At 43.3% G+C, this 20,485-nt stretch overlaps 1 protein-coding gene across 1 annotated transcript in view; it reads left to right on the forward strand.

The window, feature by feature from the left end:
* The window catches only part of LOC115088195 (brain and acute leukemia cytoplasmic protein-like), a 91,466-nt gene extending 71,375 nt beyond the window's left edge, over nucleotides 1-20,091 (forward strand). The window contains exons 3-4 of the mRNA XM_029596220.1: nucleotides 9,666-9,859; nucleotides 19,768-20,091. Coding sequence (XP_029452080.1) covers nucleotides 9,666-9,859; nucleotides 19,768-19,917 — 344 coding nt within the window. The 3' untranslated portion in view covers nucleotides 19,918-20,091. The remainder of the gene's footprint in view (nucleotides 1-9,665; nucleotides 9,860-19,767) is intronic.
* Nucleotides 20,092-20,485: the final 394 nt, after the last annotated feature.

Genomic DNA, 20,485 nt, shown 5'->3' on the forward strand with positions numbered 1-20,485 from the left:
AAAAAGCAAACAGAATGTTAGGAATTATTAGGAAGGGAATGGTGAATAAAACAGAGAATGTCATAATGCCTCTGTATCGCTCCATGATGAGTCCGCACCTTGAGCATTATGTGCAATTCTGGTCGCCAAATCTCAAAAAAGATATAGTTGTACTGGAGAAGGTACAGAAAAGGGCAACCAAAATGATAAAGGGGATGAAACAAATCCCACATGAGGAAAGATTAAAGAGGTTAGGGCTGTTCAGCTTTGAGAAGAGACAGCTGAGGGGGATATGATAGCGGTCTATAAAATCATGAGAGGACTAGAATGGGTAAATGTGAATTGGTTATTTACTCTTTCAGATAATAGAAGGACTAGGGGCGACTCCATGAAGTTAGCAAGTAGCACATTTAAAACAAATCAGAGAAAACTCTTTTTTCATTCAATGCACAATTAAGCTCTGGAATTTGTTACCAGAGGATGTGGTTAGTGCAGTTAGTGTAGTTGGGTTTAAAAAAGGTTTGGATAATTTCCTGGAGGAGAAATCCATAAATTGCTATTAATCAAGTTGACTTAGGGAACAGCCACTGCTATTACTGGCATTAGTAGCTTGGGATCTATTTAATGTTTGGGTACTTGCTAGGTACTTGTAACCTGAATTGACCACTATTAGAAATAGGTTGCTGGTCTTGATGGACCCTCGGTCTGACCTAGTATGCAGCTTCTTATGACGTACACCTACAGAGGGACTGGGCAAATCTAGCTTTTATTCTTATGCTAAATTTTTCTCCTTCTGTGACTATGGCATAATGTTTAATTCAGTAAACATTTATGTTAGAGCTCTCTCTGACAATAATCACATAAATTAACATCAGTCAACAATGAAGTAACTATCTTAGAAATAATCAGAAAACAGATGAGTTCTAGGAAGTGAACGGCTTCCATGACAAGTATGGACTTGTCTCTGCACTCCCATGAAATAAAACCTATCTTGTGCTAGAGATGTGAGAATGAAGAGCTAGTTATTAGCACAGCCAGTTTTCAAAGAAACGGAAGATGACATATGAAGATAAACTACTGCCATTGCTCCAAAAGATGGATCCCATGGCTATGCTAGTTAAAGCAGCATTATGTCAGGCACTTTTAGCCATCAAAAAGTTCTTAACTGTAGCGAGGACTAGAAGCTACATATTTTTAGGTGGTAGTATTCACTAAAGCTGAATAATGGCAAAATACATCATGTACCTTTCTCAAATTTTCAAGGAAGAAACTATCTGTGTAGATTCACTACGTTAGGAGGGTGCAAATGTACCTTATATTTTTCCCCTGATATTTCTGTGGGCAGGGTTAACCACGTGTATATTTGAATATTTAATATATATGTAGTTTTCTTCCCGACCAAGTTACGACCCCAAGCAGCGCTTACATTTGGAATGACTAAATATAGCTGCACCTATGGTGGCTTGGCAGGAACATTTTGAAACAGGAGATGTAGTCACCTAACAACCGGCATGTTATTCATATCTCAATGGAACTGAAGCAGGTTACTGATAGCCATGAGCTCCATAAAATTGATCAGATCCTAAACTCTACTCCTAAACTATAAAGGAGATTGTAAATTTATACCCAGTTCTCTAGAATCATATTATAGTGATGTGCTTTCATACTCCAATAAACTCAGCAGGTCAATAACCAAATTAGAATGAGGTTTAGAATCATGATTCAAATTATTTGGCTCATCTTTAGTTGCTATAGCAACCTATAGCAAATCGATTTGACTGCTATGATCAGCTATCAAGTTATAACAGATAGCATTTTATTGGGGCCAGTTTTAAACTCCTCACAAGCCAGCAAGAACATTTTCAAAGGGAAACTCCATATGAGGTTTCTCTTTGAAAATAAGACTAGTAGGGGGACAGTGAGTCCAATGTACTCTCATGCATGTATGTGAACTTGCTTTGAAGCAGGTGAAAATGTATCCATGGAATATCTTTGTGGGGTTTTCAAACTGATAGCCCCGTTTTCGTTTTGACTTTCCCTTCTCCAACCTCCCTCAGCCGTAGCTCAGCCCACCCGTTGGATCTAGTTAAAAGTAGAGATGTGAATCGGAACCAGAATCGGATCCGATATCAGTTCCGATTCACATCTCTATAGATGTGAATCGGAACCAGAATCGGATCCGATATCAGTTCCGATTCACATCTCTAGTTAAAAGTACCCACGCTGTTAGCAAAACAAGTTATTTTATTTCCGGTGAAGGAGGTGGTGAGCAATTTTCAGCAGGGCTTTACCTATGGGTAAACCAATGTTTACCTAAGGGAAAAACTTTGAAAATTTCCCTTCCCACAAGTCACCTTTGAAACCCAGAGATCAATGGTTATCTGATGACCAGTCCATGCCATACTATGCCTCAGTACATTCTACATCTCTGATCTAGACATAATACTCTGTAACAAAATAGACACCATACTTGTATGTATTTTAAAGAAAAACAACAGGATAATAATTTTTACAGAACATGTAGCTCAAATATATTGCACCGATTTGAATCTTCCTATTACAAAGCAGAAATAATATATTAAAGCAGCCAAGTTAAGATAGAATGGAAATAAATCTGCATTTTTGTTCCACAACAGAAATTGTGAATTATGAAAATTGGACTTCATTGTGACTTTAGTTCTTTTGTGCTATATTTTAAATATTCTGTTTGATAATTACATGTGTAATCATTGATGGGGAAATTGATTTAACATTTAAAAAAAAGACAAATATTTCTGTTCATCAATATAAATCATTATGGTATGCAATGATCAGCCAATCTTAGCTCTAGCTGCTATACAGAAAAATTGGGTACTTATCTTCCAATCTGGATCCCCAAAGTCTATACTTGTAAACAGATCTGATAGTGAAATACTATTGATTTTTCTGTTGTTAAAACTGAATAGAGCCCTATCATATTTTGAGTTTTGTGTCCCCTGTGCGATTCATTCTGTGGGATCATGAAATCACTGCTACCTGTGGTAATTCTGTTGAATAAGACTGAAAAAATTTTTTTGTCAGTAGGCTACAATCACAAAACAAAGGAAAATATAGTGTCTTTAAAATGGCAGTAATTACAAATCTTTTAGATAATTAAATTGACCAGAATTATTGTTTTTCATTCCCAAGGTGAAATTAATGCTTAATCATTCTGCTTCTAGAGAGGGGGTGGAGGGACTGTGTGCAGTGATGATCTGTATCTGAAAACTATATGCATCATTACCCTGATAAAAATAAGTATGGTGCATAAGCAACTTGAAGCATGGACTTGTAGCAGGTTGGGGTTTTTTTTTAAATAGAATATGGCCAGAAATAAAATTATATTAGGTTACAAAGAAAGGAGAAAAATGTAAAAATAAAGCAATAACGTCAAGGAACCGGCAAGCTTACTTATTAATTTTTGTTTCAGGTTGGCTAGAAGTGATAGAGCGGAGAATATTTCTTTCAAAGATTCACCCTCCAGTAGTAGAGATTATATGATTTTCATAGGTTTTCTAGGTCTGGATGTATATTACTACAAGCTTCAAACAAAAAGTCAAATAAAAGAAAATAGCCCAAAAGCTTACACGGCATCATGATGCAAACTGTAGCAGCAGATATCACAGGACCCTCCATCTACCCGTATGGGAAACACATAGGGACGGTTTTTTAAAGGGTTACATGCGTAACCCTTTTAAACCACTCCTGCGCGCGCCGGGCCTATTTTGCATAGGTCCAGCGACGCGCGCAAGCCCCGGGGCGCGCGTATGTCCCGGTGCTTGAAAAAGGGGCGGGGAGTGGGCGGGGAAGGCTGATCCAGGAGCGGGGCGGGGGTGGGATGGAGGCCTCCGGCACAGTGGCCGTGCCGGGGAATCGCGTTCCAGTTCTTGGCTGGCGCGCGCAACCTACGCCTGCCCAGGGGGGGGGATTTAGGTAGGGCTGGGGGGCGGGTTAGATAGGGGAAGGGAGGGGAAGGGAGGGGAAGAGGGGGACGGAAGGAAAGTTCCCTCTGAGGCCGCTCCGATTTCGGCTGCGTAGATTTGTGCGCAGCGGGTTGCGCACACAAATCTACGCCCACGCGTAGATACAAAAATCTGGCCCATAGAATATAAAGGGGCGGATTTTAAATGGGTTACGCGTGTAATATACACGCGTAACCCTTTTACACCCACTCCTGTATGCACCAAGCCTATTTTGCATAGGTCCAGTGATGCGCGCAAGCCCCGGGACGCGCGTATGTCCCAGCGCTTGAAAAAAGGGGCGAGGAGTGGGCGGGGGCGGGTGGGGCGGGGGCGGGACTGAGGCCTCCGGCACAGCGGCTGTGCCGGGGGATCGCGCATTGGTACTTGGCCGGCGCGCACAACCTACACATGCCCGGAGGCAGGCGTAAATAAAAAAATAAAGGTGTGGGGGGGGGGGGATTTAGATAGGGCTGGGGGGCGGGTTAGATAGGGGAAGGGAGGGGAATGTGGGGGGGAGGGGAAGGAAAGTTCCCTCCCAGGCCGCTCCGATTTTGAAGCAGCCTGGGAGGGAACGGGGAAAGCTATCGGGGCTCCCCTAGGGCTCGGTGTGCGATTTTATAACATGCATACGGCTGCGTGTGCATGTTATAAAATCGGGCACAGATTTGTGCCCGCACGTACCTATTAAAATCCGGCCCAAAGGGTTCCTATTTGTGCTCCTCTACGAAGGTAGTGATCCAGTACAAGAAATGTGAAGAGGAATGCGACATCTTTGAAACAATTTAAAAAAGGAACAATTTACATCTTTGAAACAATTTAAAAAAACAAAATAAAAAAGGCAAAAACTACACCTTCATAGACATAGAGCAACATACTACAGAGAAGAACAGAGTGAAATGTTAGATTAATATTTCTCAAGGAAAGATCACTCCCTAAATGAACTCACAATCAGGATATTTACAAGAAATCTGAGAATTATACAGGAACCCAAAACATTTGAAATTATAATGATCAAACACTTTTGTGTTCCAAAGGGCATAATGGACTTGATTTTCAGAGTGACTTATGTGCATGAAACCCCTTTTTATGCCTATAAGTGGCTTTCTGAAAATCTATCATGGAGTTGTGCATGTAAAAGTAGGCATAAAATCTGATTTTACCTGCGATCACAGAGGGTGCTCTGGGAGGCATAGTAGGGGGCAAGGACAGCATTTGCACACAAATGTGCACCCCCTTGCACGTGCCGACCCCGGATTTTATAAGATACGCGCGGCTACGCGCGTATCTTATAAAATCCGGCGTACTTTTGTTCTCGCCTGGTGCCCGAACAAAAGTACGCGCGCTCGCTGTTTTTTAAAATGTACCCCACAGACTTTAGCCCTACGCAATCTGTTTGAAACTTACTCACGCTAAGGACCTTTGCATTTTTATTTTAAAACCAATCATCAGACACAGGACTGTTGGGACTGTAAAATTGTATTGTTTCTATTACCTCTGTCAAATCCTCCATCCTAGTCCCTTTACTGAGCTGTAATGGTATAAGCATGGAAAGTTATGACTATCTGATTCTATACAAGTTAAGCCCAGCGTAACTATGCTGTTTCATTACTGTCCTGATAAAGGGAGCATAGCTCTTGAAAGCTAGTCACAAATGAACTGAATAAGTCTAGGAAGAATGTGTCAACTTCAGCTTGTTTTTAAAACTTTATTTCTTCAAATGATTTATTTATTTATTTATTTATTCACGTTATTTTGACAAGTTATTGCTGTCTATTTAATATTTAATATTTATGTTCTTATGTTCAGAAACTCTGTTTATTGTAACGCCTTAACCGCGACAGTTTTGTTTTATGGAAACCGACTTGATTTGATATTTGTATCGAGAATGTCGGTATATAAAAATACTAAATAAATAAATAAATAAATAAATAAATAAATGATATGGACGCGGTGCCGGGCCAATGTACAGACGCCGCCATTAACCTGGCGCTGTATCTGGAGCTCAGCGCACTGAGAGATGGGGGTGGGCGAAGCACATACCCACGGTCGTCAGCGGCATGGCTCCTGCTATGGTGAGGGACTGATTACGGCTCTACATTGTGATGCATCATTAGTGCACGCTGTTGCGCAGTGATGTCATCGCCTCACGGCGGTGCGGGCCAATGACACGGGGGGGGGGGGAGACCTGGAAGTGGGGAGGCCTAGGGCAGACCCAGCGTTTGGGAGGAATCCCATTGGGGGATTTGAATCTAAGGGGCAGGCATGTGGGTGGTTCCAGTGGTGCTGAGAGGGTGAGCCTGGGGACGCCAACGATGCTCTCCCCATTCGTCCCCCGTTCCCAGTGCCGTGGCTGCAGCCTTATTGCTCCCCTTCATGCTCGGTAACTTTGGCTCACAGCACTTGCTTGGGCTAATTTAAATTATATAATTTGGTCCATTTTGGCTGTTTGGCTATTATAAAATATATATATGTACAAAAAAAATGTCCTTACATTTAATTCTGTGATAATCTGAGGGAGTCTCTTCATTACCCAGCCTGACCACCTTATAATGCCTACAGCTAAGGGAAATCCCACAAGGCTGCCTCTCGAGGATGGCACTCACTTCAGCAAGGGAGGGCTGGCAGTGCTGCTTCACCACATGAGGAATCAGGGGGTGCATGGCCAATGCCACCTTCAGTGGGCTTGGAGTGTCAGAGAGGGCACAGAGGTTGAGGGGATAAGGGAGGGCACAGCAGGCAGCAAATTTTAATTAATAGTAACAGCACACTTTTGAAAAGGACAAGATTTATGACATTCACTCAAATAAAATAGTCTTTATTTTGTATTTTGATGTACCTGAAACCTTTTGGCACCATTATACTCGTATTACCCATTTCTTTACTGAACATATCCATTTGTGCCTCTTTTGTAAACCGTTGTGATGGTTTATAACTTAACAACGGTATAGAAAAGATAAATAAATAAATAAAACTGCTGCAACCACAGCTGCCGTGGATAGGGCACAGACAGATTTTGTCATGCTGGTAGGGGGAGTGGGGACAAGGGCAGGATGTCGAGTGGCTTTCTGCAGGCCCTGATGGTGGCCCCTGTTTTCAGCAGCCGGCTCACCAGTCAGTTGGCTGGACACCAGGGAAGTAACCCCCAGATAGCCGCAGCAGTTCCACCACGTAGGTGAGGAGGATGGGCCCCAGGTTGGGGAGCTCAGCAAGGGTGCTAACTGTCCCCCTTTCCCCCTGAACCGCTAGGACAGTCCCCAATGTGGAGGCCGGGCGAGCTCACAAAGCACAGTTGGCAACCTTGGGGCTATGGGAGCACACCCAGTTTTTACCCCAACATGGCAGTGCAGAACTGGCAATTTGGGGGCATACCTGCTCCCAGCTCCTGGTACATTGCACAGGGTCCATGGCTCCAGCCACCTTCTGGGGGATGGTGGCCTCCCACTCTGCAAGGCTTGGGTGCGCCTGCGCCACCCATTGTTTCCCCCTTGGGAGGTCCGTCTGGCCAACCAATGCTGCATGCAAAGGGCCCAGTTGCCCCAATTCTGCCCACACAGCAATATCAATATCTAGGAAAATATAGAGATTATAGGGCTAGCACTACACAAAAAAACAGAAAAATATAACCAAGAAGCCCTCAAAAATAAGGATAAATTAAACTTTTTCTTAGCTTTTCACAAGAATCTGTATTTATGGCTGTCTCCTTGAAGATAATTAAGTTGGAACAGCTAGTCAAGGTATGGCCTGATAAAAATCCCCAAATATTTCACCTAATTCCTGGCACACTTGAAAGAATATATTATCAGCCCAAACATCCAAGCTTTTGCAAACTTTTTAACAGGCTCATTTTATTATTTCCTTTATTGCTATGATTTGTTTAATGATTGTGTTATTCTGTGATGCATAATAGTTAAATTTAAAACACACTAAAAATAAGAGGTGTGTTTTGTCTGATCACTCATATTTTCTTAAAATGCTCCACATCTTACAAATTCTGCCATTGGTATGTAAATTTATGAGCCCAACTGTAAATAAATAAAAATTTGGAATTCAGTGGAATAATCACACTGAACATACACAGTCTGTGACAGCACAATTTACTATATACAGTCTGTGATATATACAGTCTGTGATAGTACAAATTACTATATAAACCCTTGAGTTAATATGTTTTAAATATCTTGTGGACCTATAATATAAAAGTCAATTTTGTAAACCGTTGTGATTTTCTTCTGGAATTACTGTATATAAAATGCTTAAATAAATAAATAAATAAATAAATAAATAAATGTATGTTATATATAGGCAAGAAGCCAAAACTGCTTGCCCAGACTTCTGTCCACACTTCTGAGTGGCCTCGTTTGCATATTTTATGAAACATTTATTCGTCCAGCCTCCCTTGGAATCATTGGAGAAAACATCAACACTCATTCACACAGAAAAAAATGCCTAACACAAAGCATCAAGGCCATAGCAAGTGAAGGAAAGGGGGAACTGCTGGTAGGCAAAGCCAGAATGAGTCTACAAGTACTAAAAATATCCAGCATAGCTCTCTGCTTCAACGGCAGGAGAGAAGAAAAACAACCAATAAGGGCTGAATAACATAGTCTGGGTAAACAAATAAGCATGGGTGCAGCTTGCTTATTGCGGCGGTTACTACCCCTAACTAATCAAGCTTGATATTTCACTTGGATGCAGCTCCATCACTGCTCTCTACATTAATGGTGGGGGTGAAAGGGAAATAGAACCAAAGGTTACTAAGAGCCAAGAGAAACAGATAAGTATGAGAAAAAAGAGGTGTGAAGCTTGCTGGGCAGACTGGATGGGCCGATTGGTCTTCTTCTGCAGTCATTTCTATGTTTCTATGTTTCTATGTAAAAAGCACTAGTTTTCATTTACATGAATTCTAATCCTCATCTTTCCTGCATAGCTGTCTTCATTCACTGGACATTAGCCACACAACTTTATCTTACATACACCATGTAATCCTCCACTCCTGCATTTCCAATATGCCCTCCTGCCTCCCAACCCACCTTCCACACAAACTACCAAGGACATGTCCACCAGAGCATCATCTTTCACTCTCAAGGAATCCACCACTGCATCAACTACCCTGCATCCCCAGCAGTCATGCCCAATTACAGAGGGACTGCCTGCATTTATTTAACTTCTACAAGTACCCTGACATCTTTTACAACACAGCCATCACATATATTGACCAGCATAGTGACTTAGATTCATACAGTAAGCAACTGTGCTGTTCAACCAGTGGAGAGGCGCATTTCAGGGTACTGCCAGTAGTAATATACAAGTACACTCATTTATTTGGGTGTTTTAGTGCATGTACTTTGTAGCTGCTAATTTTCAAAGGGAAACAATGTGGTTGGGTTCCTGTAGAAAATTCACTGCAATGTTCAAAGTCTAAATGTTTCTGTGTACTTTGCAAACAATGCGGGCTTTTCAAAATTAGCTCTAGATGCATATAAATGCAAATATTTCAGCTGATTCAATTTATATTGATAAACAAGGTAGGTAAATATATTTGAATCTTTCTATTTCCAACCATGAGTTTATTGTGAAAGGTGTTATAAAGATCCAATAACCTCTCCATTTACTTTTTGATTTACCATAGCATTCAGTATTCACTTTCTCTTAGATTGGTTTTGAAAGTAGCAGATAACAAATATTTTTCTTAACTTCATTTTACAGTTGCAGACTTCTTTGATGATGGGTTCCCTAATCCTGCTCAGGCCTATCTGAAAGTTTGTTCCGTGATCTCGGATCCAGAACTGAAGGAGATGAAGTCACCAAAGGGAAATTCAGCAACTAGCAAACAACAGTTGGCACTAGTCCCTTCTGTAGGGACCACACTGCAGAAAAGGAGTGTGCTTCATACTGAAGAGGTGAACTTAATGAGATGTAGATAGAAATGGTAAATATGTTTCTGTTTAGGAGGAAAATTTTGAAACAGCTCCCTTATATTTTAAACTAAATATGCAAATATGGTGCACACAATTATAGCTGCTAATTTGTGCATGGATTCTTTCTCAGAAAATGTCCGTGCATGCATTTGAAAATGCAACCCCACCCCCAGAAACACCTCTGCTCAATGTGGGTAAATTTATGCACCTACAGGTCATATGCAGGTAAATTTACTCATATGTTAGGCAGGCAGGTTTGGGTAAGGCACTGTTTTATGGGCAGAAATGGCTTTGAAAATTACCCTCTTGATATATAATTAATTCATGTTTCTTTACTGCTAAGAGCCATTTCCAAAAATCATAGACTTGAAGGGGCTTTTTAGCAACCATTTCCTCAAAATACCTGGAGTCCCTAGGCTATGTACTTCATTTACAAAGCATTTTGAGATTTTGTGCAAATTTGAAACTCAATTAAGTCTGACAATGACAGAACAGGGGTTGCAATTTTGTCAAATTAATTCTCTGTGAAAAATAGTTTTCCCAACTCTTTATTGGCAAAATTATAACTCCTAGGCTACGGTTCCTAATTTGCTAGATTTAATTACATGTCCATTCCAATATGTAAAGTAAGAATTTTTGTGGATTCACAGATTGTTGACAGGTTGTTGTGGAAGTGGACCCTTAGACTGAGGCGGAGCTGGCAAGAGCAGAGGCTCAACTGGAGCTTCACCAACACCAGTCCTGGTTCCCCTTAGTTTGAACCCTCGGGAGCTGGGGCTGGCTGGACTTAGGTGCAGGCCTCTGTGGATGTGAAGATCCAAAGCTTGGTAGACGAGACAGGCCAGCACAGTGGGTAAGCGTGGTAGGACAAGTGACAGGCAGAAGAGTCTGAACAAGGCTGGGGTTGGAGGCAGGCAGAGTATATTCGAAGATGAGGTACAGGCTATGGTCAGTGGCAGGCGGAGTTCAAGCAGCGTCGAGGTCCTGTCCAGGGTCAAAGCCAGAAGATCAATCCAAGGAAGATGATGAAGAGGAGAAAAACAAGGGATCACAGGAACATGAGGAGACACTGAAGACGAGAGACAAGAGGAAAACTGAACACAGATGAAGAGCTCCTGAAAATCAGACTGCCAGGGAATGGAAGACATGGATGCAGGAACACCACAGCGGAGACAGGAACCAGGATGCAGGAACAGGAATGTAGGCAATGCACTTCTCAAGGAGGGTGCCTGACCTATTGCCAAGGCAATGAAGGTGCTGCGGAGGGTGCCTTAAATAGGTCTGGGCTCCAGACATCATCAGGGAGCACTGTGAAGAATTTTCCGCTGTGGGCCCTTTAAATTGGGGCTGATCGGGCACACACATGCCTAGGGACAGCCCTTACTGGCATCAGCATTGTTGGGGCTTAGTCAGCCATGGAGGTCGACCATGCCGGCTGCAGGAAGGCCTGACATGGCATCGGAGGAGCCTGCACCTGGATCGTGGCTGTAGATAAGAGTGGAAGGTCCGTGGGATGGGACCGCAGACCACCAATCGCAACACAGGTTGGGATAGAAAGAGTTGTAATTGTGAATGTTTTCTGACATCTTCAACAGAGAAAGGAGAAAAAGAACATAAGAATTGCCACACTGGATCAGATCTAAAGTCCATCAAACCCAGCATCCTCTCTGTGACAATAGCCACCCAGGTCACAAGGACCCAGAAAAATCCCAAAGAATAGATCCAATCCTTCTTGCTCATAACCAGAGATAAGCATTGGCTTTCTCAAGTTTACATGGCTAATAATGGTTTATGGACTTTTCCTCCAGGATCTTGACTAAATCCTTTTTAAACTCAGCTATGCTACCTGCTATCACCATATCCTCTGGCAACAAGTTCCACAATTTAATTGTTCATTAATTGAAAAAAAATACTTTCTTTGATTTATTTTAAATGTGCTACCTATTAACTTCATGTCATGTCACCTCGTCCTAGTACTATTTGAAAGGGTAAATAACCATTCCCTGTTTACCCATTCCACCCCTCTCAAGATTTTATAGACCTCTCAGCCTTCTCTTCTCCAGGCTGAAGAGCCCTACCTTACTTAGCCTTTTGTCATTGGGGAGCCATTTCATCTCCTTCATTATTTTGGTCAACATTTCCTGTACCTTTTCTAGTTCTGCTATATCTTTGTTAAGATGGCACAATTGAAACTGCACTCAGTACTCAAGGTGCAGTTAGACTATAGATTGATACAGAGACATTATGATATCCTCTGTTTTATTTTCCATTATTTTCCTAATAATACCTATCATTCTATTTGCTTTTTTGACTCCTACCACATATTAGGCCGAGGATTTCAAAGCATTATCCACAGTGATTCCAAGATCTTTATTCTGGGTGGTGACGCCTAATATGGAACCCAGCATTTTTTACCTATAGTCTGGATTATTCTTCCATATATGTATCACTTTGCACTTGTTCACATTAAAGTCCATCTGCCATTTAGACGCCCAATCCCTCAGCCTTGCAAGATTCTTTGGCAATTTCTTACAATCAGCTTGTGATTTAACAACTTTGAATAATTTTGTCATCTGCAGATTTGATCACCTCAGTCTTCACTTCCTATTTTAGATCATTTATAAATGTATTAAAAAGCACAGGTCCCTGGGACACTTCACTATTTATCTTTCTGCACTGAGAAAAATGACCATTTAGTTTTCTCTCTGTTTCCTATTATTTAGCCAGTTATCAATCCAATGACATTTTAATTTCCAGATAAGTTTCTCATAAGGGACATTGTCAAATAACGTCTGAAAATCCAGATGCACCATATTAACCAACTCACTATCGTCAACATGTTATTTAACTTCTTCAAAAAATCTTACAGATTTGTAAGGCAAGATTTCCCTTTGCTAAATCCACATTAGCTCTGGCTCATTTGGGGGCAGATTTTCAAAGGCTTACGCGCGTATGTCCCGGGGGCTTTGAAAAAGGGGCGGGGTCATGGGCAGGGCGCCGGTCTGGGGGCGGGACCGAGGCCTCCGGCACAGCGGCTGTGCCAGGGGATGGCAAGACCAGAGGCAGGCATATCTATTAAAAACAAGGTGGGGGGGGGGGGATTTAGCTAGGGCTAGGGGGTGGGTTAGATAGGGGAAGGGAAGGTGGGGGGAGCGGAATGAAAGTTCTCTCTGAGGCCGCTCCGAAATCGGAGCGGCCTCAGAGGGAAAGCCATCGGGGCTCCCCTAGGCCTCGGCGCGCACAAGATGCACAAGTTCAATGTAAACCGCTAAATGAAGCGATAGTTACAGTTCCTTGTAAACCGGGGTGATATGTATATTATACAGGAACTTCCGGTATATAAATCCTTTAAATAAATAAAATAAATAAGTGTGTACCCCCTTGCGCGCGCCAACCCCGGATTTTATAACATGCATACGGCAGCGCGCACATGTTATAAAATCGGGTGTACATTTGTGTGCGCCGAGTAAGGCGCTCAAATGTACCCCGCGAGCGGTTACAAAATCTGCCCCTTGGTTTTTTTTAAGTTTTCCACTAAAACAAAAAAACCACAAAATTTGTGAGAGGCCAGGGGAATCCAAAGTGGCATCTGCCCTGGAGAATGCTTTCGTTTGAGTTTTATAGTTGTTCACCTTTTCCTTCTCACTATTCATTATTTGGTGTCAATAGAGAAGAAAAGGAATCTAAGACTTGCGCTTACCTTTCAGCAACTCCAGCTGCTGCAAGCAGTATGCTCGACACATGGGTCTCAGCGTCAGTGGGAATTACAACTAATCTGGGTGAAGGAGTGAGCCCCATGAGCACCGGAATGGTCCCTTTGGGGGATAACAGCTCCCCCCTTAGCCTGGAGGCTTATATACCACTAACACTGTCAAAAGGGTTCCTGTGTTTGGAGCAGAAGGAGCTGGCAGCTCAATCCAAGCTGGTTGTAGCTGCCAATGGGTCTGGAGTCCCTGACTCAACCGTGAACTCGATGCAGGGTGGGGGGAGGGGCAAGAACCAGGGACCTCCCTGAATACAGTCATGTTGTTCTTGCAGTCTGAGGTGCAGTCTCAGTGTGAAGAGTTGGCACTGAGGAAAATATGTAAGGTTCGTCTGAAAGTGGATATTCTGGTTCAGCTCCCTTGCTTAGGGTCAACATGAACCAAGAGGGCATTCTTATCAGTAACTTTGGAGAACGTTGCTGCGTCCCTGGCTAGAGCTGAAGAACTCTCGACTGGCTCCATATCTCAGCTTTGTGCATTTATATCTCCAAGCGTCCCTTAAGTTTAGTGAGCAGGGGAAAAGAATGGATCATTACGTCTTTTAGTTAAAATTATAAGGTGGTTTTGATTAAGGAAAATTTATACCTTAAAAGTAGAGTGGAAGTTCATGAAAATTTTGCTAGATTTAGGAACTTGGGAATGATTAATTTCCCTAAGTAAAGAATGATTTTTTTCATATGAGACCTTAAAGAAGTATTTTGTGTAAACTTTGAAAAGGTCATTGCAACAGATTCCCTCTGTAAGCAATGTGTATTTTTTCCCTGTTGCCAAGAGGGAAACTATGGTTAAGGAAGGCAACCTGAAACCATTAATTTCAGTAAACAGTTTGGATATGTCGGACCTCTTAGAAGCATCCCAGAAAGACGTAGAGAAGGAGATGTTGGTTATGAGGTTTATTTTAGAAATCAACAGGAAGCTTGTCTTGAAACTTTAATTTCATAATAGATCACCTTTATTTTGTGGATTGACAGAAAGCATTTTTCCTGATTTGTCAAGATCTACGCAGAGAATAAGGGAAACATTTCTGCAGTTGAAGATTAAGGTACTGGCAACTGGGGCTACTTTTTTCTTTAAATTCCCTTTCAAATATATTATTGAATATCAAGGAATTAAGTTTGTATTTTATGATCCATTAATATAGAAAACTTTATTGGGGATAAAGCTCCTGTTTGATGTTATCAGCTTCTATAGTCACCTGGAGATCTAACGATAACAATGAGTTAGTTGTATACCATCCTGGGCATTTTTCCTTAGTAACTGATAAGACTATTTGATTTTATTTTTCCTGATACACCAATGATTCCCCCAGGGGACTTGAGTTAGAAAATTGTTGGGTTTTTTTGTGATTGTTTTATTATATGCTTGCTTTTCTTTTTTCTCTTATATTAGTATTAACTTTTACTAAATGGCATGGATTATGCTATTGTAAAAAAATGTTGCTTATAAATAAAAAATTAAACTTTTTGAGAGGCCATTTTCATCCTCCTTTTCATTGCAGTGAGGATTAGATGTAGAATATTTCTTCTTATAGGTTCCAGGATCAACTGCTCCATGAAGCAGTTATTTTTAGCATCTAGAAACTTTACCTCTGTGGCATGTCTCAATGAGATGTTTACCCAGTCAATATTGGGGTAATTGAAATCTCCCATTATTGTGTTGCCTAATTTGCTAGTTTTTCTAATTTCTTTAGCATTTCATTGTTAGGGTTGCCAACTGGCTCCAGATTTTCAGGCCAGGTTGATCCACTCCTGGTTTTACCCCACCGCATGCTGGTTCTTATTCTGATTTCCCTAATACATTCCCTAAGAAAAGCAAGTCTATAAGTCCCTGCAGGCAGTGGAGTAAATCCAGGACAAATTCAACCTATCTAACAATCTGGAGCCAGTTGGCAACCTTATTCATTGTCTGTTTCTTCAGTCAGGCAGATGGATGGGTGTATACTTGAGATGTGTATCGTACCGGCAATCGTTTTCGTAGAACCTGGGAAATTTTGTTTCTCGCGGTTCTGACCGTTTTGTTTTTTCAGCTGTCCCAATCCGAAAAAAATAAACCACCCCAATCCTTCAGATTTAATTATTTACAATCCCCCACCCTTCCGACCCCCCAAAAACTTGCTAATGGCCGTTGTCCGGGCCAGCCACATCCCGCCCCACCCCTTTTTCAGAGCCTGGCACTTGTGCACATACCTGGGATTATGCGCGTGGCGGGGCACATTTTAAAATGACGTGATGCTCACAAGGGCCAAATGCGCGCATAAACCCCAGTTTTTACTAGGGATGTGCAGGCAAAAAGTTTTCGTTGAAACGTTGATACGTTGAAGGTGAGGGTCGATTCCGTTCAATATGGAAGTATGGAGAAATCCATAAGTTGTGGATCTGTCCATACGTTTCCCGGTTCCCTAAATAAAAATTTAAACCTCCCCACCCTCCTTAATCCCCCCCTAAGACTTACCAAAACTCCCTGGTGGTCCAGCGGGGAGTCAGGAAGCCATCCCTGCACTCCTTTGCGATTTCTTCACGGCGCCGATAGCCTGTGTCACAGGGGCTGCCCGTGCCATTGGTCAACCCCTGTCACATGGTCACGGTGCCATCTTGTGCTTCTACCACGTGACAGGTAGGTCATGTGGCAGGAGGTCACTCCGGGACCACCGCTGGACCGAACCGGAACTTTTGGCCAGCTTGGGGGGCCTCCTGACCCCCCCAAGCTGGCCAAAAGTTCTGGTTGGGTCCAACGGGGGTCCGGGAGCGGAGGCGCGGAGGAGCACGTGACGTTGGCGTGACGTCGGCGTCACGTACTCCTCCGCGCCTCTGCTCCCGGACCCCCGTTGGACCCAACTGGAACTTTTGGCCAGCTTGGGGGGGTCAGGAGGCCCCCAAGCTGGCCAAAAGTTCCGGTTCGGTCCAGCGGGGGTCCCGGAGCGACCTCCTGCCACATGACCTACCTGTCACATGGTAGAAGCACAAGATGGCGCCGTGACCATGTGACAGGGGCTGACCAATGGCACGGGCAGCCCCTGTGACACAGGCTATCGGCGCCGTGAGGAAATCGCAAAGGAATGCAGGGATGGCTTCCTGACTCCCCGCTGGACCACCAGGGAGTTTTGGTAAGTCTTGGGGGGGTCAGGAGGGTGGGGGGTTTAAGTGTTTATTTAGGTTCAACGTATTCAACATAGCTATGTTGAATAAGTTGGAAGTCGCGATGCGTTGCGCATCAAACCTTTTTTTTCTCTTTTAAAAATATAAGTTGCGTTTTACATATGCGTTCATAACGAATGCACACCCCTAGTTTTTACATGCGCAGGCCTTTCAAAATCCAGGCTTCAGTCTCTTGTAGTATTTTTATCCTGTTTAACTCTATGCCATCCTTAACATATAGCACCTCCCCTCCACCAATTTGACCTTGCCTATGATTTTGATATAATTTGTAGCCTAGTATCACAGGGTCTCATTGGTTATACTCCTTCTACCTATTATGTCTAAATCTTCATTCAGCGCCTTACATTCCAACTCTCCATTCTTATAAGAACATAAGAACATGCCATACTGGGTCAGACCAAGGGTCCATCAAGCCCAGCATCCTGTTTCCAAGAGTGGCCAATCCAGGCCATAAGAACCTGGCAAGTACCCAAAAACTAAGTCTATTCCATGTTACCATTGCTAATGGCAGTGGTTTTTCTCTAAGGGGCGGATTTTAAGAGCCCTGCTCGCCTAAATCCGCCCAAATCCTGGCGGATTTAGGCGAGCAGGGCCCTGCGCGCCGGTGAGCCTATTTTACATAGGCCTACCGGCGCGCGCAGAGCCCCGGGACTCGCGTAAGTCCCGGGGTTTTCTGAGGGGGGCGTGTCGGGAGCATTCCGGGGGCGGGCCGGGGCGTGGCTACGGACCGGGGCAGTCCGGGGGCGTGGCCGCGCCCTCCGGACCCGCCCCCAGGTCGCATCCCGGCGCGCTAGCGGCCCGCTGGCGCACGGGGATTTACGTCTCCCTCCGGGAGGCGTAAATCCCCCGACAAAGGTAACCCCCTTACCCGGCCTAACCCCCCTAACCCACCCGCCCGGCCTTGTCTAAACCCCCCCCGGGTTTAGACAAGGCCGGGCGGGTGGGTTAGGTAGGGGAAGGGAGGGGAAGGTGAGGGGAGGGCAAAAGAAAGTTCCCTCCGAGGCCGCTCCGATTTTGGAGCGGCCTCGGAGGGAACGGGGGTAGGCTGCGAGGCTCGGCGCGCGTCGGCTATACGGAATTGATAGCCTTGCGCGCGCCGATCCAGGATTTTAGCGGATACGCGCGGCTATGCGCGTATCTACTAAAATCCCACGTACTTTTGCTTGCGCCTGATGCGCCAGCAAAAGTACGCCAAATCGCGCGGTTTGAAAATCTACCCCTAAGTGAACTTAATAGCAGGGGAAAAGCATTCATGTCAGGTAATTGTTTCATTTTGTGCAGATTTGTGTCTGGTCACGACATCTCAAAAAAGGTATAGTTGTGATGGAGAAGGTACAGAGAAAGGCAACCAAAATGGTAAAGGGGATGGATCAGCTCCCCTAAGAGGAAGGGCTTAAGAGGTTAGGGCTGTTCAGCTTGGAGAAGAGATGGCTGAGGGAGGGATATGATAGAGGTCTTTAAAATCATGAGAGGTCTAGAATGGGTAACTATGAATTGGTTATTTACTCTTTCAGATAATAGAAGGACTAGGGGGGCTCCAAGAAGTTAGCAAGTAGCACATTTAAAACAAATCAGAGGGAAAAAAAACCCTCTTTTTTCACACAATGCACAATTAAGCTCTGGAATTTGTTGCCAGAGGATGTAGTTAGTACAGTTAGGGGCGGATTTTAAAAGGCTTACACGCGTAAGTTACGCTCGTAACCCTTAAACCCCCCCCCCCCCCCCGGTGCGCGCCGAGCCTATTTTGCATAGGTGTGTATGTCCCAGGGCTTGCAAAAATGCATGGGGCTGCAGTCCGGGGGCGTGGCCGAGTGCCCCGACACAGTGGTCTGTGTCGGGGCCTGCCACACCGGCAGACAGCCGGCGCGCGCAAGTTACGTCTGCCAGAGGCAGGCGTAACTCAACAAAATAAGGTGGGGGGGGGGTTTAGGTAGGGCTGGGAGGTGGGTTAGATAGGGGAAGGGAGGGAAAGGTGTGTGTGTGTGGGGGGGAACAAAAAAAAAAGTTCCTTCCAAGGCCGTTCCGATTTGGTCACTGCCAGAGTGCTCCTGGCAGTGACCAACAATATCAAAACCTATTTTACCAGAGACCTTTGTTTACATCCTTCAGACCAATTTAGTAAGAATAACTTTAGGTCTATTAGGAAATTATCTTGTGCACGCTGGAGGATATACTCTTGTACCATTTCCTTAGTATTTGGGAATCATTGAACGATCTCACCAAAGATAGAAAAAGGTGCCTTCTCCAATTAGGGAGCCTCTTTACACAACAACCAGTATTGTCTTATTTTTCTTCCACAGGTTCTTTAATCTCTGGGCGATATGCTATACCAAAGATCAGTGGTCAAGGAATGCATCATGTGTCACCTTTCAGAGCTATTTCCAATGATGAGCCATATCCAACCACAGTGTCATTATAGAGGAAATTTTCAGACTGTGCACACTGGGGCAGAGTTCATTGCTACTTGTTTTTTTTTTTACCTGTGGACTTTGCACCAATTTCCAAGGAGAAAATATGCATGCACTTTCACTTTGAAATCACAGTGGGTACAAAGTGCCTGCTTTTTGTGCAAATATTTTTTTTATGGAAAATAATGTGTACACTTGAAAATTCAATCTATGTGCCTTATTTTTTTTTTCCTCAGACCAAAACGTTCCCACCCCCCGGGAACACTCCCTCTAAATGCAGGTAAAAGTGCACGCTTTGTGGAATGTTATGCATAATTAGCATTGAGCTAGGAACATTTTCAGACAGCCAATATATGCATTCAAATCACCTTTTGCTGCAGGGTGTTCTGATGACTATTTCAACAACCCTCCCATACCCAGTCTTTTTGAAGCACTGGCATTTGAGAAGGAAATCTCCCCCGTGTTTTCTGGTTGGCTGTGCTGAGCATCTTCCACACTGGTTTGCCCTAGCAGATGTAACTGTTCATGGTATCTTTCTTTCTTTCTTTCTTTTTCCTCTGCAGACTAAATGGCAATCAAATCAAATGTCCACAAAGCAAGTAACCATCACAGTGACCAAAAGCATTCGACAGATTGGCAAGTCGGGGAAAATCTTAGAGACTTCCCACACCACCTTTGAACTGATGAAGCCTCCTGAGGAAAAAGGGAAATAATGTATTGTTTAAATTCTTTTTTATATAATTATAGTACTGAGTTTGTTTCACCCATTCTAATGAGTTGCTTGATCACATGAATCTATTAATATTTATGGCCACTACATCTTTGAGCCTAAATTTTTTTCTATAGCTGTTATGTATGCTGTAAGTGTAATTAAAACTCTTAACACATCACATGAGCACTCATTTTAACGTACAGCTTTGAGAAACGGCTTTCTTGAATGACTTCCAATTCCTGTAAAATAAAAAACATCCAATCCCAGGCTGGTAGTCCACATTCTAAACCTACAGTGACTTTTCACTTCTTCCACTTTGAAAATATGTAGTATTTATTTTACTTGTTTCCTTTATAAATAGCATATTCCATGAATGCAGTAATTCATGGATTAAACTCTATCCAGCTTGTGGTTCAGAATTCATCTGGGGCATGATCTACAACACCACAACCCCCACTCTCAACACTACAAGCCACACTCTCATCTCTTATTGCTAACGCAGTGCTGTCATACTTAATTGCAATACTTGTTCATTGCTACATATGGTACATGTCCCATCAGCTTAATCG

Source organism: Rhinatrema bivittatum, chromosome 3, assembly GCF_901001135.1.
Source record: "Rhinatrema bivittatum chromosome 3, aRhiBiv1.1, whole genome shotgun sequence".
Taxonomy (NCBI): domain Eukaryota; kingdom Metazoa; phylum Chordata; class Amphibia; order Gymnophiona; family Rhinatrematidae; genus Rhinatrema; species Rhinatrema bivittatum.